The following is a 22,160-nucleotide window of genomic DNA, read 5'->3' as shown; positions in this document are numbered from 1 at the left end:
GGACCTCAACAAAGGATGAATATGCTACTTGAGGGGAAAATTGCTGTGTGTGTGACAAAATAAACCAAGTGGCAATGTCCTGGATTTAGCACACAGCACCATAAAAGAAACTAGGACGGGAGAAGACTTTGGAGGGCAGGAGCAGGGGGGAGGCAGCAAAAGTCTTATATCAATTCCAAAGGATTGCGTCACAACTTCCAGGACTGGGCCAATCCCCTGTCTCCACCACCAGTGCCAATCCCAGTACTGCCTCTAGTCCAACCCGGAGATGCCTGCTTGGCTCTAAAACTCTACTATTGGGTCAGGGATCTCCAAGAGGCTCAAGAAACCTATCACTCCTCAGAAGAGGAAACATGCCCTCCCAATACGCATGATTGCACACCCTAATCAACAAGCTAGCAGGAGACAGACCATCTTCAGATCTCCCAAAGAGCCTCCTGCAGCAGAGCCCATGTGCGTGGAATGCCCGTTTGGCATCAGTAATGTTTGAGCTTCAGGACTGACTGGATGAATCAGGCTCCATAGCTCCCTTTAGAGATGGGAAAATAAACATTATCCACTTTCTTCTGCTTGGGAAACTGAGCTCCTGCACAGTCAGGTGACTCATCCAGCACCACGCAACAAGTCCGGAGAAGAGCTAGGGACTGAACACAGAAATCCAAACTCCGAATCCTGATGCTGAAATCATGAGACTTCAACACCTTCCGAATAAGGCTGCATTGTCAATGCCTGGGATTTTAGCATCTCAGATGCTGGGGAGACTCGGGGAGCAGAGCTCTCACACCTACTTTGGTTTTCACTCTCTGCTGCACCAATGTTGTCCTTTCCCATTTGACAAATATTTTCTCTCGAGGTTGCAGAGATTAAGGTGCATTTTTCATTTACTTCCTTGTTTAATGAGCAGCACTGATTGACCTGCCTTGCTCTGGCAAAGCGCCAGCAGGAGGAGCACAAGAGCTACAACCTCACAAAGGACATGTGCAGGACGGGGCAGGCAGGCATGAGAGAACCGCCGGGTTCAGCAACACAAGGGTAGATCACAAAGCTGTCCTCTGTACGCTCCTCCCAAGCTCCCTTTTACCGGGGGGAATGCACTGTGCCTAAGCTACTCAAGAGTGTCGCTGGGTAGAAGTTCCCTCTGAAGCTGCAGCAATGTATTAGACCTGCAAGAGGCATTGTGGGGTTTTGCTAGCAGCGTGTATCAGGACATGGGGGAGGATGAAAAGAAGTTCTTGCACTGAACTGCATTTCAAAAATCAGAGAGAAGGTGAGAGAGGTAATATATTTTACTGGACCAACTTCTGTTGGCAAGAGAGACAAGCTTACGAGCTTATACAGAGCTTGAAAGCTTGTCCCTCTCACCAACAGAAGTTGGTCTAATAGAAGATATTACCTCACCCACCCTGTCTCTCTAACATTCTGGAACCGACAGTTTCAAAATTCAGTCATTAGATCTGGGAAAGCAAAGACTTGAGTAGTGAAGCTGATGGTTTGCCAGTGGCTTCAGGAGATATTTTGGCAAAATTGTGCAAAACACTTAACTGAAAACCAAGATAAATATCCTCTGTAGTGGCCATTTGAGACAATACACAGAGTCCTGCATGGATACAAAATTTTCAAAAATGGTCCGCAGATGCAGATATAAAGCGAATACCCATAGATTTGCAGGACACTAAATGTTAACCTAAATGTCTGATGTCAACCACCATCTGCCCTGGGAAACCTTTCTCGTTCAATTGATTTGGACACATTAAGTTGCTTCCATTGACAATGGCTAGCGAGCGGATATGAGCTAGTGAGAATCAGGTCTGACTTAGGAGTGGGCCCACGTACAAGTGTGGAGCCCTGCTCCACTACTTCATCTGCTGTGGGTCAGGGGCACAGACCTAGAATGCACATTCTCTGTGTCTGAGGAGGTGTTGCTCATGCCAGAGGAAGGAGGTAAGGCGCAGCTGATCAATGAGAAGACCCCAAAAGGAAAGCAGGAGTCTAGGTGAGAAAGAAAACCAGAAAGGGCAGAGAGTCAGCTTCTGCTCAAGTTCACATGGTGTTTGGCTGGTTTAGATCATAGCTAGGGATGATGGCCCGCAGTGCTCTAGGCTCCCCTGCAACCAGAAGGGAAAGAAATCCATCGTGGTACATGCCCACCTTATGCGAGTGGAACACTCCCAGGCAGTGGTTCAGAGGAAGGTAAAACCCTGCCAGGCCCTGGGCAAAATTCCTTCCCAGACCCACATTTAGCTATCAGTTTAACCCCATGCACACAACCAAAAAGTCAATATGAAATACCCAGTCCTACTTCTTAGCATATGCCCAACGTGCCTCAGGTGGCACGTGAGCAGGATTCATCACCAAATTTGGTCTGCTGGTTGCATCATCAGCTTCCCCAGTCTGGGCTGGGCAATGCAACGTGAACACTGATCCATGCTCCCACCCAGTCCCACTGACAACCTAAAATGCTGGGACTTGGCAGAGGGTGGAGAATGGACTTTCTGTCTTCCCCTTGTGCACATGTAGCATGATACGGTCATTAATCACATGATCACAGGCTACTGCTGAACTAACATAGCTTCATTCAAGAGTTCCACTGCTTTTCACATGAGACCACATACCATTTTTTCACACTTCTCCCAACTTCACTGTCAAGACAGTCCAGAATGTTTTCACTGAAAGGGTCTCCTCTTCCGTTAATTATTTTAGTAACTTGTGAGCAAACAGATGCAACAAATTCTCTTTTCCACCAGCAGATCAGCCTTCCTTTGGTATTATTCAGAAAATGAGGCAGTTGACCAGAAAGTGAATTTAGCTGCAAACTTAGGTGCTCAGCAAATGTTCACTATTATTCCCATGTCTGCTTAATTGGTAAGATGTCCTATCAGTTTAATTTATTGTGTACTTTTCATGTAAGTGACTTTCAGGGACTGACAGACATATACAGAGTAATGCACTTACAAGATGCAAACACGTGAGCATCTCAGACTAAAAACATGAATATTTAAGGAATACAATGTGATCACGTAGAAACTCAGATCAGCTATACCTGGCGGTAGAGTCCGGATTCTGCATGAAACTAACTGGTACTTCATGACTTGCGAGCACTGAGCTGTGCAGAGTTTTTTGTATGCCATGTCCTAGGTTTCTTTACTTTAGAGAAAAAACTCATGTCAGGAGCAAGTTGATTCTCTATGACTTGGAAGCTGCTGGCATGCAAAGTACATGTAAACTCCATAATCTGGAACTAAGTGGCAAAATATTACCAGAACAACCTGTCCCCTGGACCCTAAGAGTCCCAAGACAGGGCCCTATTCTCCCTTATGCTTTAAGAGTTGTGTAGCTAGGGAAAATATTTTCTGCCTTCCCCAGTAGCAAAACCTCTAAGGTGTGTCCCAGAGCGCCTCCCTCTTGTGTACCTTACAAGGCACATGCAGGATCACTATCCTCTTCATACTTTAGAAGATTTACAGAACTAAACTAAAGGAGAAGTGTAGTAGTTTGACTAAATATGCACCCAGGCCATGTGCCTTCACAGGGTCTGTTCACAGATTTAGAGTTTGGTGGGTTTTTTGTTAGAAACACATCACATTATAAAGAGACCCTGGTTAAATGAACAAACTGAAGGAGGAAGAGGCTGTGAAATGAAGTAGGATCCAAGCCATGCAACGACTTGCATGATGGCGTGAAAATGCTTCCAAAACAGGTACAAGTGTAACCTCTTGAGCAAAGGTGCTACTTAAATAGCAACAGGTAGACAGCTCAATTGTGAATCATCTGGTCCTTTTGTTACAACACAGCTACATCCTTCGCACATTACACACTAGCCCACTCTAGTTGATGTAATGGCATGAATCAATTTCTTGGCATCACTCTCAGACAGAAGTCAGCAGATGTGGGGGAGAGAAAATGGACGGGAGCATTGTAGTATCCAAACCACAGCCTAAGAGTCATCCTGGTGAAGGGAAACCATGTCTGTACCAAAAGGCAAGGCACAGGAGTGGAAAGGATCTCTATTTTCAAAATTTCAATATGATCTGATCTAAACTAACCATCCAGTTCCAGCAATTCTAGTGTTGCATCTCAGCCCATGCACAGGCTGTCATGCATATGCCAGAACAGCCTGCATTGCTAGCCAGGGGCTCCAGAGGCCCTTTCATGAATTTAGATCACATGCACACATCCCATTGTGTCCTGGCTTACCTGCACTGCCCCTCCTACCATGGCAGCCACTAGTCCCATGGACATGCTCAGAGTCTGTGCTTCCACAGTGCCCTCTGGACCCTGGGCAAGATTTGCACATGCCCGCTGCAAGGTAACTGCCACAAATTCCACCACCTGCCAAAGGAAGGGAGTTTAGGGAACAGAAGAAAAAGAAAGATCACATCATTCCAGCTAGAGACACAATGATCCTTCAGTCACCGCACCCATGGTATTGCACCCCCTATGGGCTGGCTGCAGTACACTGCACACTACAGGAGCTCTGGTCCTCTACCAGGGGAGCCAGAAAAAGATGTATTTACTTGGAAGCGGAACTTGATTCTTTGTTTGGCACTCTCACCGTGCTCAGTGTTGTACCATAAACAGAAATAGACAATTCCTGCCCCAAAGAGCTCCCAGTGCCAGACATGCTGGGAGTTCCAGAGGAAGAGGAGACAGCACGGCTTTGCTTAATTTATTTATAAACTCACTTGGTGGGCACCAGGAAGCCACAGGAGTTTGAGAGACACTTTTAGCAAATTTGAAGTATTTCTGGAGATATGAATCCCCAGTAGCTGCTCATATATTATGAGCTTGGCCTGTCTAATTTTCTTCACTATGAAAAGCAATATTATGCCTCAACGTTCTGGCCATTTTAATTTTAACAAGCAGACTTGGATGTCAGCACCAGGAATGCAAGGCTGCAGCCAAACCAACAGGCCTTCCCCCTCCCTCAAGTCCTTTAAACCTGAGACAAAAAACTGATATTTCTGAAACTTGATACTTAAAATACAACACTCACATCCCCCGCGTGAGTCATACATAGCAGGTTTTAGCCCAAAGCCTAGCTAGAAACTCCTTAAAAAGCACACACTGATAGACTGGGCTATAAACAGCAACAGTGGCTTGGCTTCGGTCAAGGCTTTCCGAGTCCTTTACTCCAAGGGAAGCAGCATGTTTCTTTGCTTCTTTACTACAGCCCTTCACAGTCCCTGGATGACGATAATGCAGCAGCTCACTGCCTTCATTAGCAGACCTCTGCGAGAGCAGGAGTCCTGCAAGGTCTCCAGGGAGCAGTATGTTAGCAGCCCCCGGGAGCTACCCCTTTCTGACCTGAGCTAAGCAAACTGCCAGTCTCTGCAGGTGACTAGAGGTTTGTGCAGAGCGAAAGGGTTGGAAGTGGGCAAGGACGGAGGAGGTTCTCAGAAGCAAAGAGCACTGGACTCATCACCTGATCACTGTTGGGAGGGATGACAGAGGAGGATTAAGGGTTCAAACATATTAGGAAAAAGTGAGGGCTTGAAATATTAACTAGGTAAATATAGAGTGGGTAGGGGTTAAAGAGTGCAAAATATTAAGAAAGGACTGGGTTTAAAATATCCTGTAAGGACCAGTTAGAAAGCTCAGTAAAACAGGGTTAGATTAACACCAGCACACATCAAAGCTGCGGGCTAGCTACAGGGTCAAACGGCAAAGCAGGAGTTCAGCATGGATCAAATACGTTCACTGAGAAAATCCTGCTCCCTCCCCTTTTCGGCAGGCTGTCTTTGACTGCAAGTGCTCTGTGGCACGGACTGTGCCCTTCTCCACTGTCACCACAGCACTTTGCATCGTTTGGAGTATTCCGCGAATAAAGAATAATTGGTCTTTTCCAGAAACACACTGCAGGGTTTCCAGCCTCCAACAATTATTCCTTCTCTAGGCACATTTCATCTGTTCAAAGCGCTCCCCAATTAGGCAGAGTAAGACAAGGCCAGGGGATTAGACCTCACGCGCTCCATGCCAAGTCTGCAGTCAAGAATAGGGTCAGATATTTTTTCCCATGTTTCACAACTCTCTGCAAGCAGCTTTAAAATCACAAACACATTTCCTGCCCGACTGGCTTTGGCCTTCGCCATTTGGCAGCCCAAACCTTTGATCTTCCCTTTGCTTCCTGCATTTCTAATGGAGCTCAACATTAATATAACTCTTCCGGTTCACTTCTTTGTTTGTCCACCAGCAACACTGCTGCAGCACAACTCTGGAAAGAGGCTCATTTAACGGCTGGTGCAGAGCCGGCATGGAGCACCCGAGTGCTGATTTGTGCTGGGGATGGAAGACTAGCGGTTATTCATACTTCACGCACGGGGTTCAGTTCAGAGTAACCTTCTTTGGAGTAGCTCCCAATGGGGGCCCCACGGCAAGAGGGTATCTGGTCATCACATCACATTTCCACCAATTTGGAGCTCCTTCCATCCCTGAACAGCAGCTCAAATCACCTCCACAGTTTGAGTAACACAGGAGCTTCTGAATTCTCCCAATATTGTTCAAACTGCAAATGGAAGGTCAGCAGGCTCTGGGAACAAGGGGCTGGGGAAAAATATTGGCACTCTGCTTAGCTCAGGAGAAGGCGCTGTTGGAAATGGGACAGGAGCACCAAATATGGCAAGGTCCCCATGGTCAGCGGTTCTCAACCTGGGGTCCACAGACTATGTCTACGAATTCCAAAGGGGTCCACACCTCCATTTGAAATCTTGTAGGGGTCCACAAATGAAAAAAGAAGTTGAGAACCACTGCTCTAGATACTCAGCCCCAGCCTCTTCCAGCAGGGTGCCCACCAGTGACTGGTGTAGAAGTGCTGGCTGTGGGAAGCTCAGAACTGTTGCTGTCTCATTTTCCCAAGCAGAAATCTTCGAGATTTCAGGCTATTCTCCCCTGCAGTCACACAGGGAACACCGCTCCTCACTGCACCCTCACCTCAGTGCATGGGAGTCAGTCAACGGAAAGGCAGTAGCCACGTCTGACTTCATGTCACACTCTGCAGACCAAGACTTATACAGGACCCACCTGAGGGTTGTTCTGTGAGCCTCAAGTCAGATGGCATTTCCCATGTGCAGTGCTGTTGCCAGTGCCATGCCCATGGGCTCTGCCAGGACCTACCTGGACAATGTCTGTGAACACAGTGTCTGAGACGCGCTCACACAGCATGGCCACCAGCTGCAGAACGAGCAGCTTCTTCTTCTGCCCCACAAGATGCTGACTGTGGTATTGCTCCAGCTCCACCAGACTCTCACAGGAGAGGGGAACAGCATCCGAGCCAGACTCATCCTTTGCAGCCACGTGAGTCAGCTCCTGTCGGGGAGGGGAGTGCACGGCACAGTCAGAAACAGAGCTAAATACAGGAAATAGGTCGCTGGGCCACCGGCAATGACAGCCCCATCCACACAGCTGGGGGCACCCAGCTGGAAACTGGCCAGCAGCAAACGTCCAAGAACAAGGTCAGATTTAAAGAGCACATCAGTATCACAGACCAGCTGATTCTACTATAGTAACTATAGGCCTCAAACCTTTGCTGCCATCCTCACCCTAGCCCAGAATCTTCATCCAGGTGCCGGGAGGCAGGTTGATCTGCACTAAGGCCTTGGGGATTCTTCTCCAGCCATTTTCCTAAAGCCCAAGCTTTCCAAAGGGATCTCATGCTGGTTCTGTTATCCAGGCCCGGGATCTCCCACCCCTCTCCTCATACTGCTACCACTGGCCCAAATGCTGCAGGGTGATCTCTTAGCACATATCAGGGGAAGGAACACTAAAAGATTCCCCTAAGGATGGTCACTTTAGGGCTGTAAACCTGCCAGGGTCTTGCTTGCCCATTTGCTTTGGTGCTTGCCTCAGACACACCAGAGACCCTTTGACCTCTAGCAAACTAGATTTTAACTGTATATTTCCTGAGTTATAAAATGAACGGGAACATCCGCTGAACACTTTGAGAAGGGCTTCCTGGTGGTGGGCTGTGTGGCCTGGGCTCCCCACTTGCTTCACACAGACGTGCCCCTGTGCTGCCAGTGCCCCTTCCCATCCATACACAGGATGAGCTCTTCTGGTCGCCACTGAAAGAGGCCCAGACAAGGAAGCGCAGCCCTCTGTGCACAGCAGAAGGGCCGTAACCAACCCCAAAGCGGGCTAGCAGGACATGGATTATACACTCTGCCCGGCAGCAGAGCAGAGCAAAGCCTGGCCCAGCCCTAGCAAACATGGCGGTGATTAGGCTGGATACGAAGCTGCAGGAAGAAAAGGAAACATGGGGCAGGGAGCTGGGGAAATGCCTTTCCTTCTCGAAAGCCAAGGAAGTGGAAGTCTGCAAAGGTAGGCATTACCCACAGCCTAAATCCCACCATTCAACTTCAGACATGTTCCTGCTCTCAGAACAAGGGTTAACCCTTCCACAGACTGAGGACTCCATGCGCCTCCTCAGGGCTTGGTGCTGGAACTGTCGCGAGATATAGCTACCCTATACCTGTAGTGGCATGGAACCATCAGGCATGTGAAAGTTAACCCTCTGGGAATGCAAGGCACTTCCTGGACCCTTGCACCCAGCACAGGCTGCTAACAGGCTGTGGCTTCTTACCTTTAAACAGCAGATGAAGAGGTCTCCAGCTAAGCCGCTCTTCTGGCAGTGAGTTAACAGGCCCACCAACTGCTCCATCTGCCACTGCTCCGACGAGACCTTCTGGTAGAGCGCCTCCTCCTCATCACTGAAATGCAGCCAACGTTTCACCCGACAGGAACCCACCCAGAGTCCCTCTGGTGTTGGTTTTTTAAATACCCCTGGCAAGAACATTTCCCTGGCATATATCATCCCCATGCGCTGTAGGGATTTCCAGAACACTTCCACAGGGGCATCCTTTCATCTCCCCATTAAAATGCAGCAGCCAACACACAGTAGTGCTACACCCCGGTTCATGACAGGAAGCAGAGAATACCGTATCCAACAGAAACGGCAGGGAAACTTTTTCAGAGAATGTTATTTGAAGACGGAATTTTGCCTGGCCACCAGGTCTAAGGTCCCTATTCATGTAAGAAGCATGCAGGGCTCTAATGGTCAACAGTGGCCCCCACTGCCTAGCCCACTCCAGGTGCTGTTTAAGCTAGTCAGCAGTCAGGGATCTGGTTTTAAGATTCAAACAAGCACGAAAATCACTCCCAACCCCAATGGGAGAGACCACAGACTGCTGAAGATGTGCCCCCAACAGGATGGTCTGCCTGCCTTCTCTTTGATCAACAGCATTATACGACCTCCCTCCCAGAAGAATCCCTAATCTGCTGCTGTATGCCAGAGCCTTGTCCATGTTCCTGTGAGGGAGAGGGCTGGGGTGTGAACCCATGCTCCAGATCCAGCATGTAACTCCAGCAAGCTACACTCTCCTACTGACATCAAGGAGCAGTGCCAAACAGTTCCAGGAAGAGTTCTCAGTTGTATTTAGTAACCCCCTCAGTGAGTGCAGACAACTCCAAACTTGCTTACACAGTAGGCCAGTGACAAAGCAGGAGTTCCTGGTTCTTTCCACCAGGTAATGCTGGCTCGTAGATACATGCCCCAAGCTGGTGATAGGCTCTGTTTGGACAGTGCTGGAGCCTGCAGTCTTCCATTTACCCTCAAAGCAGACAGCGCATGGGCAATTGCCATGTAACGCCAGGCACCAACATGCCTGACCCTATCCTGGAGGGACCATCTCCAGGAGCACTGGGGGAGTTCAATCACTATGGCTCATTCAGTCAATCTACAGAGGATGTCAACAAGAGGGTCAATTAGTACCATGCTGATGGTGCCAGATGTCCACTCCATTCATTTCACACACGTAACTTATCAGCCATTAGACCAGGGTTGGTCAACCTGAGCCTGAGAAGGAGCCAGAATTTACCAATGTACATTGCCAAAGAGCCACAGTAACATGTCAGCAGCCACCGTATCTGCTCCCCCCAACCCACCGGCAGCCCCACTGATTAGTGCCTTCCCCTTCCTCCCTGCATCTCCCAATCAGCTGTTTCATGGTGCGCAGGAGGTTCGTGGGAGGAGCAAGGAAACAGCAGGCTCAGGGGAGGGGGTGGGAAGGAGTGGAGAGGGGGCAGGGCCTGTGGCAGAGCCAGGGGTTGAGCAGTGAGCACCCCCCTCCCGGCTCATTGGAAAGTTGGCACCTGTAGCTCCAGCCCCAGAGTCGGTGCCTATACAAGGAGCCGCATATTAACTTCTGAAGAGCGGCATGTGGTTCTGGAGCCACAGGTTGGCCACCCCTGTATTAGGCTGTGATGACGTCAGACACTACCAGTCTGGTCAGAATTTGAACCAGTGATTCAGGAATGAAAGGCCATTTCCTATTCTCAGTCCCCTGAGCCATCCAGCCTCAGGCCAAAGGGCTCCCAAGAAGAAATTAATAATGCTAATAAAAGCCAATCATGAATTTTATTACTGGTTTTGTAGGTGTATCAGGGCTAAAAGTCTGGTCCAACTTCACACCTCATTAGTCCAGCAATGTTCGGCTCAGTTTGCCTGTAAAGTCCGAGTCCATCGTCCATCTCTGCCCTGTGGTGACACTCACAGGGATTACAGAATCCCCGACAACATCTTGAACCCTGCCACTTTCATATTCTGCGCATGTTGTGGAACTTTGCATGGGCACCCCTTACTGGCTGAGCCATAAAACAGCCCGAGATGTTGAATGACGACAATTGAAGGCACGCCAGGCAGTGGGTGTAAGGCTGCTAATGCAGTGTGTCACAACATAGTCTCTTACCTGATGGTCTCTTTGACAGTGATCACGGCACCACCTCCACCAGCTATTTGAAACTGGCACAGCGGATGGAGAAACTGCATGGTTCTACCCAGGCCTGCAAACCCTTCCAGGATGGAGAGCGCCACCTTTCTCTCTGACTTCTCCAAGACCCATAATAAAATCTCCTGGCATGGTGAACTGTCAAGAAAGAGAGGCCATGACAGAGTCCATCTTCTACCATTGGCATGTTGCCTTGTAACAGACACATGGAGCAATGTCACAATGATGTTTTGTGAGCTCCAATACACAGCAAACACCATCAGAGCGAGCTGGTGGCACCGGGAAGATGGCAGGTGACCACAGACACACCTTGGAAGGTTCCTTCTGTGCAGTCTCACAGATACAGTAAACCCCAGGGAGGTGACAGTTCTTTATGTGCGCTTATAAGGCAGCTGCAATGCATCACAATGGCTTCTGCTCCTCCACAGTTCAGATGCAGAAGGATCTGGGTCGTTAAATATTTCAACCCAGCAACGAATGGATAAGCCTGACCGTGTGCCTGAAGCCTGCCTGTAGCCCCATTCAGTGAACAGAGCTATTCCTGAGCCAAGGCATCAGAGGAGGAAATTGGGAAGAGACTGAGGTGACAGATAGCCTGTAACTCAGTAATGACTGGATGAGCTCCAGCAGCTGTTTCATGACGGTGCCAGATTCTGGAAGATTGACCAGTGCTGGGCAGCTGCAGTTTGGTTACGCTTGCTGAATTCTAGGAAAGATCCAGTGCCCTGGAAGCCCCACTCTCCCTGCAGCTGGTTTAGTTTGTTGTTTTCATTCTTTACCGATGGTTGCCCCTGCACCTTTGAAATTATTAATTATGTCTTTCTGCTGGCAAAGGCTGTCTCTCCACAGAGCTTTTCGTCAAAACCTTTGTGCCCCTCCCAGTATTAGTAATGATGGAAGGGCTTGAGTAAACCTCCTGGCAACGTGTTTATCAAACTGTTGTCCAACCCTGCTTGGAGCAGGCCGAGAGGAAAGTGGCAAACACACCAGCAGCTGGTCTGCACTCATGCTGCCCACATAGTACTGGTGCTACTCCAGGGGTGGAAGAACTCAACAAAGAGCTCAGTGTCTACAAAGCTACAATGGCCAGGAAAGGAACAGGTCCTGTGCACCTCCGGGAAGAAGGAAATCAGCTCAAATGGAAAACAAATGACCTTTACTTCAAACAGCCAGTGGAGCACAATGACAAAAGCAGGTCCATATACTGGAATTTATTTAAAGTTTTCCCTGTCCCTAAATCCCACCTGCACAAAAAACACCCCACACCCAGCCAAGACCCTCGCCTCACACACACACAGCTTTCTGCTGTCCCTGGGCAACCATGATCCCTCCTTCCTACTCAGTTCCACATAGGCCAGACACTGAACTGATTAATGGCTGATCCCTAGCACCTAGCAGACTTGTCACCACTTCAAAGTACTAGTTTCTGATCTACCAGACGAGCACTGTATCTTACCACGGCAAGCCTGGGGGCGGTTCTGGTCTGCTGTGTGTGTCTGACATTCATAGTCGGGGTGAGTTTGATTCTAAACTCCTTGGGGCTGCAAGCTCGGCACAGGAGTGTCCTCTGGACACTTCCATCTCTACCCAACAATAAGGCACTAATTTCTCTGTCTTTTACAGCTGGGCACCAAGCAGGGAGGATTCCCCCACTCTAGGATACAGAGCTGTGTGCCAGGCATTAGCACTTTATCACTATGTTACCAGTAGCAGAAGAGTTTTGCCACTTACCGTAAGTGAGACACGTTCTGCTTGGTGAAACAATAGAGAGAGAAAATCACTCCCAGAGCTGGCTGCAAAGATTCCAGCAACACATCAGAGGGCTCATTCCCAACCACATACACCTATGGAGACAGAAGGGTCAAATGTCTGACTGGAGTGCAGAGGAAGGGAAGGGAAAGGTGAAAGGCATGTGCATGCCTGGTAGGGACTGATTTCTGAACGTACATGGTGCAGGTTACTGCTCCCAGCCCTTCCAATTCTGAGTCCACATCCCTTGATCACACCAGACTCCTGTTTGCTATTAAGCACTGATAGCAGCCTTCATCAGCACCATCTTCTCCAGAGTCATCTAGGAACTGCCAGAGCTAGCTACAATAGGGCTTCATGCTATTTGCCTATTACAGCCAGTTACTCAGGACAGCTATCACTCAGGGTTGGGGATTAAAACTACAGACTGCAGTATTTGAAGAGACAAGTCTTTATAAACCTAGTGACCAACATACCCAGAGTCACATCCCCATTGTTGGACAGATCAGACCCTCGAAAGCGAAGGCGGAAAGACAACTGGGCTGCTATGTGCTGAGTGAGGTATCCGAGAAGGCAGAGGGCCCGTGAGACTCAGGCTGCTGACAGGCAGCACTGTGAGGAGACTTCAGAGTGACACTCTCTCCTCCCTCCTTTTATTTCCAAAAGGCACCTGCCCAGAGCTCTATACCCCGATACATTTCAAATACCATCATAACCACTCGCAGCACCCCCAGTTACCAGCCACACAGATCACCCCACATCTCCCTTCCCTGCCCCAAAGCCCAGGGAGAGAGATCCTGAAAAATCTTACAACTGACAGGTTTGTTTTGAACTATTTCTCTAAAAACCCTCACAAGATGGCTGCGGTTATAGCAATAACTCTGGACACCCAGTGCAGAAGGCTACAAGAAACAAAAAGCTCTGATTAGTTACAGAGTTACAATTTCAGGGTGTGCACATTTCTTACAGTAAATTTCAAATTAACAGGTATGTGGGTTTGTTAAAAATGTTTTTACTGCGGAGGATGCCATGAAGAGGCAAACAAAATACCGACCCTGTTAGCAAGCTGTTTGAATGATCTCCAACTCAGCAGGCTGGGAAACTGGCTGATTGGAGGACACTGTTCCTTTAAACAAGACTATTCCTCCCGGCTCCAGATTCCCCTGGCAGCTGGAGGGCAAGCAGTTCCCAGGGTTTGCTCCAATCTCAGGGCAGACTTCCAAGTGTTGCTATTGCCTGTCAGATCCAACATGCCAGCCCAGAGCGACAGGGCAGCTTAGGTGAGGAAGGAGGAGATTCTTTGGATAATATACTGGCCTATTGTTTTGATGCAGAGGGTTTTGCCCATGCTAATCCCTGTGGAGCTGTGCTTCCTATCCAGCATCTTTGGTGTACAAAGCCTTCCTGGTGAAGCCCCAAGGAGCAATTCCCACTCTAGCATCAAATGACACTTGCGAGGCAAAAAACCTGCACGCTTGCAAGCCGAAGTCTCCACTATTAATCCCTCTGCTGTCAGGACTAAAGCACAGTGCCATAAATGAGGGATCCACCCTGCACTCCAGAGGCATTTTTATAATGAACACCAGCCACAGAGCAGCCCCCTGACTGGCCTCTGCCTCCCAGCTAGTTATAACAGATCATTACTACCCAAAATGATGCACCAATCACAGCATTTAAAACAGGGGTGGGCAAATTTTTTGGCCCAAGGGCCACATCTGGGAATAGAAATTGTATGGCGGTCATGAATGCTCACAAAATTGGGACTGGGGTGCAGGAGGGGGTGAAGGCTCTGGGGTGAGGCCAGGGGCTAGGGAGTGAGGTACGGGTGAGGGCTCCAGCTGGGGGTGCAGGCTCTGGGGCAGGGCTGGAGATAGGGGTTTGGGGTGCGAGAGGGTGCTCCGGGCTGGGATCAAGGGGTCTGGATGATGGGGATCAGGGCTGGGACAGGGGGTTGGGGACACGGGAACAGGTGCAGGTTCCAGTTGGAGGTGTGGTCTCTGGGGTGAGGCTGGTGATGAAAGGTTTGGGGTGCAGGAGGGTGCTGCGGGTGGGGATTGACGGGTTTGGAGGGCGGGAGGGGGATCAGGGCTGGGGCTGGGGAGCAGGGAGAGGCTCAGGGCATAGGCTCCGGGCAGCGATTATTGCAAGCGGCTCCAAGATGCAACAGCATATCCCTTTTCCGGCTCCTACGCAGAGGTGCGGACAGGTGGCGCTTCATGCTGCCCCGTCTGCAGGTGCCACCCCTGCAGCTCCCATTGGCTGTGGTTCCCGGCCAATGAGAGCTGGGGGAGCAGTGCTTGGGGGAGGAGTGGGCAGCGTGCAGAGCAGAGCCTATTGGCTCCTCCTACGTGTAGGAGCCAGAAGGGGTCATGCCGCTGCTTCCGTGAGCCACATGGAATGGCCCCAACCCTGCTCCCCGGCTGGAGCACCGGAGCAGGGCATGCCCCAGACCCCGCTCCCCAGCAGGAGTTCGAGGGCCGGATTAAAACAGCTGGTGAGGCAGATCTGTCCCATAGTTTGCCCACCCCTGGTTTAAAAGCTCAGACTGCCACAGCTTCTGCCAAAGATCCGATCACTAGCTTCTTGCAGTTAAACTCCATTGCTCCAGACATTCCCCTTCTAGCCCGGAGCTTGGGATTCACAAGAGAGCAGGTTCCCCTGATAGGACACATGGCTAAGCCTCAGAGCTGGCTCACTGCAGACTGGTAGCAGTCTGAGATGGGTCTGAATCTTGTTTTCTGCTAGACCCAAAGAGGCCATCTGCTGTTGTGGTCACAGCAGAGGATCAAGCACTGAGCCACTAGGGCTTTCCTGTTCCACACCTTCCTACACCAACCAGGGGGCTCTACACTGCTGCCTCTCTCACCATTAATATGGCTATGGTACTGTCTTCATCAAAGACAGGTCTCAGCACGGAATGCTCCATCTCGATCCAAGCACTGCTCTGCATACTTAGACTGTGCAGGCTGCAACTCAGGCTTCTGGCAACATGGCCATTTGCTCCTTTTACCCTCTCTATAGCATTTCATTGGGCAGATGTGACATGTGGGAAGAGGGGATGAAGACAGTAAGATACCTGCCCAAGCCTCTCTCACCACATCAGATATCTGGACATAGTTCTGCGCCAATGGATGCGGTTTACCTTTAACAACCTAAGAGAACACCACAAGGGAAGGTTAGTCCCTCTCCACAGCCATAGCCCTGAGACCTGCATTACAGACCACCACGCCCAAAGCCACCAGCGCTCCAAAAACCCCATCTGAATCCCTCGGATAGCATTCATCACAGTGGCTTTTCAGTTAAGAGGCAATCAATTCCATTGAGCAGTTTTCTAGCAGCAGCTTCAAGAACAATCAATCATTGTTGGGAGGAGTGCCACATAAGACACTGAGTCTGCACTAACCTCCCTGCCAGCTGAGATTTCTGCATTAACATTAAAGACAGTCAGTTATTGGCAAAAGCTGACAGTGACAGGCCCATTAGGGTAGGAAGCTCATGGTTCCATCAATTTTCCTGTCCTCTTGATTTTGCCTGCTCCCCCATCTCTTATAACCTGAACCAGAGTGCCCCCTGTGCTTTGGAGCAGGAAAACCATCGTGTTTCAGTGAGCTTTGGTAGCATTTGGCCTAATCACCATTAATTTTGGCCAGCTCATTCTCCTCCTCTTGATCTACACCATGCAGCAGTTGGTCTTGAAAGCACACTAGTCAATTACACTGCTTGGAAAAGATGCTGAAAAATGGGTGATGACTGATGACCAGGTTACTTGTCTGCAGTCAGGGCCGGCTCTAAGTTTTTTTGCCGCCCCTGGAATTGTGCCACCCCAAGCACGTACTTCGTTTGCTGGTGCCGGTCCTGTCTGCAGTGCTGAAATTACACAACACAGAGGAATCCACATGTTGCAGAGTAAGATGAGGGTCCCTGTCCATTGCTTCACAGTTGAATTTAAATTTAGAATTAAGCTATTACTTTTTTCCTTTGCACATGGGACAGCATCATACTTACAATGAGGATGTTACAGAATTGCTCCAAGGGAATCCAATGGGATCAGGAATCCAGAAAGCACTATACTATTGACCTCCCCCCATTCTCTGACTTCTGTCATCAAGAGAAAACGTATTGACAGTAGCAGAGGTGAAGAGAACTTCATGTTTCTTTCTCACTATTCCTTCAGTGTTTTGAGAGGTACTACCCCAGATGGAAGGAATGCATCACAAAAGAGAGGAATTACACCCAAACGTGTTTCCTGCCAAGCATGAGATAAGCATGGATGGTAAAAGCTAGGTTTTGTGGGAATTAAAATCTGTTAGCCCTCTTCCGGGAAGGTTAAAACTGGGAAACCCCTGACAGATTTCAGCTTGACAAAGACACAATATAAACGGAGATTGCTCCCAGCAGTTAGAATGAAGCTTTAGATGGAGTTTAAAGTGATTCACTTCTGTGTTTTTGGAACTACTTTCACGGCAGATCTTTTTTCATAGATTTTAGGGCCAGAAGGCAAGGCTAGATTTAGGGGCAGGTAACCCAGGTGACAGCTTAGGGGGTGCTGGGCTCGGGGTGCTGTTTTTGTTGTTAGTGGCAAAAGGGAAAATAAAACATTTAAAATAGAATGTTTCAGGTATTCCGTATATGGATTCATTTTTCACTAACTTCCTAGAATGTTCTAGACCGTTGTAGAATCTCATGGAACCTTCCAGGCTTTGAGAACTATATTTTGCTCGAACCTCCTAGAACGTTGTCAGCCATGTCCTCGTGGGTATCTAAGGGGCAGGGCGGCGCCAGTCAGTCAGTGAGATATAAGAATGAACTGAAGTTAAGTGACAGCCCAGTTGCAATATTGTAAACCTTGTTTTAGTGCGTAATTGTGAAAGTGTACATGTGTTTTAAGACTTGAGGAGTGTAAGTCGTGACCAATAAAGGACCTGTTTAATGAGATGTCTGAGATATCTATCGAACCTCTATCTACGCAACAAAAAATACTGTTACTCCTTTTGCCAGGCTTAACACGTAATGTCTGATGACTTTCTAAGACTGCTGAACACAGACTTTTGCTCTCCCTAATACTGTCCGTTTTCCTCCTTCAGGAGCTCAGTATAAGAAGCAAAAAGCTCAGTTGCAATCTAGTTTGCAGCAAGGGGCAAATATGATAGGACAATATCTGAAACAGAACAACAAAGGGTTAACATTCTAAGGCTGTCACCTACTGTAACACTATTTAATATTGGTCCACTCAATACTGGTGCACAGTTCAATCTCTTGATGTTAGTACATTTCAGTTACTCTGAAAAGTAAAATGTTTCTCTAAGCTTAGAGGAAACCATTTTTTATTTGTTTATATATGGCATGAATAAATACAGCTTTACAGATCCTAGCGTGCAAATTATCATCTTACAATGAAAGGGGTAAATCATGCATTCAACTAGTGCATCAAAGTCATGAAATGGGCTACAAATGCAAAAAACATAAGGTATTCAAAAGTTTAACAAATGGAGGGGAGGCACTAAAAACACTCCTCCCTTGGGGCACCATTCCCAGAAGGGACCATGACTCCACCTTATTTCAGCATTCAGGCTGCACTGGAGATTTTGTTCTCTTTTATAGTTTAGAATATTCATCTAAGTGGCTCAGCAGGTCCCAGACATGAAGACTGACTCCTGACAGACAGTTTTCTCTTCAATCCTCAGACAACAACTACACATATTAGAAATCCAAATTAAATACTGTACCTTGAACACATCTTCCACGCAGCGGCTGAGCTCTGCCTCTTTCACCAGCACAGTCCCTGCAGGTAAGTCTTCCATTGCCACCTCTTAAAAAAGAAAAAAGAAAAAGAAAAGAAAACAGAAAATGAGTATCAAAACTCTGCTGCCACATGCACCTTCACTACACAGCCTTCAGGAGCAGGAGTGTGACACCATCTTGGCACATTGCTACAGTACCCAAAGCAGTTTAATAGAGCAGCACTGGAACATACATGTGCAAATAGGTTATAGAATAATAGATGGAAGGAAGTGAAGAGTTAAGGGTGAAAACAGCAGTCCCCAGGTCTATTCTACAAAGTTAGGCTGACATAAGCCATCTTGATCTAGCTGCACACGTGTCTACACTTAAATTGGTCTCCAATTAATGTAAGCGCTCCATGACACTGACATAGTAACACCACCTCCCCGAGTGGTATTGAGCCATGTTGAGGCTGATTCAGCATGAGCGTAAACACTGCGCTACCTATGTTGACCCTAACAGTCCTCCAGCAGCTATCCCACAATGCCCAACACTGACCTCTCTGGTCTAAGTTGTGAACTCCACTGCCCAGGGGTCATGCAGACGGGAGGGCCCCCCACCCTCCTCTTTAAAGCCCTGCAAATTCTTGAAATGCCTTTTCCTGATTGCCCAGAATGGTGAGCACACCTAGCAACTCTCCATTATTGCATGCAACTGCCCAGCTGATCATGATGGCTACATGCTCCACACATAGAATCACAGGATAGGAAGGGACTCGAAAGATCGTCTAGTCCAGCCCCCTGCACTCATGGCAGGACTAAGTATTATCTAGACCATCCCTGAGATTCCACAACCTCCCTAGGCAATTTATTCCAGTGATTAACAACTCCAATAAGTAGCTTTCCTAATGTCCAACCTAAACCTCCCTTGCTGCAATTTAAGCCCATTGCTTCTTGTCCTATCCTCAGAGGTTAAGGAGAATAATTTCTCTCTCTCCTCCTTGCAACAACCTTTTTTGGGGAAGAATTACTTCTTGTGTCTTGCTTACATGCTCCAGCCTGGAGCAGACAGGAGATATTGGATCCCCTGAGCCTGTGCAGGCACTGCTGTGGACCAGCCATAGAAATATCAACATCTACGAGCAGATTGCACAGGGATGCAGAAAGAACCAGCAGCAGCGACACATGAAAGCGAAGGCACTGTGGCAAGCATACCAGAAGACCAGGGAGGCCAACAGTTGATCCAGTGTCAAACTACAGACCTGCCACTTTTACAAAGAGCCACATGCCATACTTGGTGGAGACACCAACAGCACCCTGCACACCACCATGGACACTTCCAAGGAGCCAAGCCATAGGCCTCTAGCCTGAAAAGCGAGGATGGGGAGGAGGAAGGGGAGGAATTGGGGACATACAACTAGGGGATTCAGTTATGCTGCAAGCCAGAGCCTGTTTGAGACTCCATCAGAGTCTAACAAGGGCCAGGGGGAGGATCCATGGGTAAGTATGTAATGTAAATTTATTTCCCATTTCAGTGATGGCGATGTTACAAGAGACACTGACTGACAAAACCACAGCAATTTTGTGCACTCAGCCATCATTAATTGGAAGTGAGAATATCTCGTAGTCAAGAATAACTTGGGTGTTGTATAAGCATACAAAATAGCTGCAGCGGCAGTTTTGCTGATAAGGATCAAAAGTAAAACTTGGAAGAACCATGAGAATGGGTTAAAGTGTGAACAGCTGGCAACAGATCTAGGGCAGTGGTCAGCAACCCGTCGATCGCGATTGACTGGTCGATACTGGGGACTCTCCCAGTTGATTTGTTATCTCCAGTGGTATAGCAGGACTGCCACTAAGGCAGGCTCCCTGCCTGCCACGGCACCACGCTGCTCCCAATAGCAGCCAGCATGCCCCTGCAGCCCTGGGGGGGGGCACAATGGTCTCTGCGCACTGCTGCCTGCCTACAAGCACCACCCCCTCTGCAGCTCCCATTGGCCAAGAACGGGGAACTGTGGCCAATGGGAGGTTTAGAGACAGTGCCTGCAGAGAGGGTCAGCACGCAGAGCCACATGCCCCCTGCACCCCACCCTCGCGGGGGCTGCAGAGATGCATTGGCCCCTTCCATAGGGTGACCAGATGTTCCGTTTTTAAAGGGACAGTTCTGTTTTTTTGGGTCTCTCTCTTATATAGGCGCCTATTAACCCCCACCCCCATCCCGTTTTTTCACAGTTGCTATCTGGTAACCCTATGCTTCCGAAAGCAGCGTGGGGCCGAGGCAAGCAGGGAGCCTGCCTTAGCCTTGCTGCACTTCCAACTGGGAGCTGCCTGCGGTAAGTGCCGCCCAGTGGGAGGCTGAATTCTAACCCCCAGCCCTGATTCCCCTCCTGGAGCCAGCACCCTTCACCCCCTCCTGCACCCTGAACCCCCTGCCCCAGCCCTGACCCCCTTTTCAGAGCCAGCACCCTGTACCCCCTCCTGTACCCCAGCACCCTGCCCCATCTCAAAGCCCCACCTTGCATACAAATACCCACCTAGAGCTTGCACTCCTCACCCCCTCCTGCACCCCAACTCCCTGCCCAAGGCTCAGCCCAGAGCCTCCTCCCACACTGCGAACCTCTTGCCCCAGCTCAGAGCCCGCACGCCCTCCCAAACCCCAACCCCCATCCCCAGCCCGGTGAAAGTGAGAGAGGGTGGGGGAGAGCAAGCAATAGAAAGAGGGGGGAATGGAGTGAGCTGGGCTTTGGGGAAAGAGCAGGGCAGATCCTGGGTTGCCCTTAAATTCAAAAAGTGATCTTGGGCGTAAAGAAGTTGGAGATCCCTGATCCAGGTGTTCCTGATTATGAGGTTTTGCTGATGTCAGGCTAGGAGCTGCTTGCTGATGACAGGAAAATTGATTGTTTGCAAGGGTTACTATGAGTTATGCGCTTTGTTTTGGGCAACCTATAAAAACATATGTCAGAATATGTAAATTGGAGAAGCTTTCCTGCTTGCTCAGAGGCTGACAACACACTCCCCAGCAGCTGGGAGGAAGGGTGGCCACCAGAAACCTGCCACTGACGGCTCAACACCACCTCAGACTTCAGAAGTAGCAGAAGCCCTGCCCCGTGAGTCATTTAACAGTGTGGTAGAGATTGAATAAAGCACTGCAGAACATCATGTAGCCTCTGATAGCAGGTGACTTAGCACAGGAAGGTACCATCCGTCTCACTAGCACTGCCACACTAGAAACAGACTTCTCTCCTCACACCACTTCCCACAGCGAAAACCAGGCCTCCATGCACGAAGGGGACTGATTTCTGTGCACTGATTTCAGAGAAGGAAGTCATTCCTCAAACCTCTTAAGAATGGAACATATGTAGCTATCATGGGGTGGAATTAGAATCTGAGACGCGTGTCTCAAGTACAATCCACCCAGCTGTTCCTTAAGCAGCACAACCACAAAGAGGCAGAGGTCTGGGCAGGCTATAAAAACAAAGTGTTCCTGGACCAATGCCTCTTTCTATATGTTCCAGTTTGAGCCTAGACACTGAGCAGCCAGCTAGCCAATCAAGAGGAACCCTTGATGGAAGGACCAGGACCCTGGATCTGCAGAGATTACTCCATGGGATTTGCTTCAGGGCAATAAGCCCACAGATGCATGACAGAAAGAGAAACTCATCTTCCCTTTTCAAGGGAGAGGTTTTGCCTGATATGTTACAGGATCACATGACCAAGAGAGATGGACCGTTACCTGCCATATCCCAGCATTGGAGAAGTGGTGCTAGCATGGGATGGAGCAAATATTTCACTGCCAGCTGAGGATGTTCTCTGGCCATGGTTAGAAGAGCCGTGGTGGCAACTCTCTGGAACTGGTGTGTTGTCAACTTCTCCTGAATATGCAGTAAGTCTAGAATCTGGAATGTAAATTACA

General features: G+C 49.0%; 1 protein-coding gene across 6 annotated transcripts in view; it reads right to left on the bottom strand.

Annotated features, from left to right (window-relative positions):
• The window catches only part of TANGO6 (transport and golgi organization 6 homolog), a 92,598-nt gene that overhangs the window by 49,769 nt on the left and 20,669 nt on the right, over positions 1-22,160 (bottom strand). For 4 of the 6 annotated variants that reach the window (XM_030581294.1, XM_030581296.1, XM_030581295.1 and 1 more), the window contains 7 exons: positions 21,981-22,143; positions 18,254-18,336; positions 12,510-12,622; positions 10,740-10,916; positions 8,576-8,702; positions 7,111-7,302; positions 4,195-4,329 (listed from right to left, as the gene is read on the bottom strand). In XM_030581294.1, coding sequence (XP_030437154.1) covers positions 4,195-4,329; positions 7,111-7,302; positions 8,576-8,702; positions 10,740-10,916; positions 12,510-12,622; positions 18,254-18,336; positions 21,981-22,143 — 990 coding nt within the window. The remainder of the gene's footprint in view (positions 1-4,194; positions 4,330-7,110; positions 7,303-8,575; positions 8,703-10,739; positions 10,917-12,509; positions 12,623-18,253; positions 18,337-21,980; positions 22,144-22,160) is intronic. The other 2 variants (XM_030581297.1, XM_030581298.1) reach the window with 2 other exon arrangements.

Source organism: Gopherus evgoodei, chromosome 12 (assembly GCF_007399415.2).
Source record: "Gopherus evgoodei ecotype Sinaloan lineage chromosome 12, rGopEvg1_v1.p, whole genome shotgun sequence".
In the NCBI taxonomy this organism is placed as follows: Eukaryota; Metazoa; Chordata; order Testudines; family Testudinidae; genus Gopherus; species Gopherus evgoodei.
This window is presented reverse-complemented; position numbering and strand designations above follow the sequence as displayed.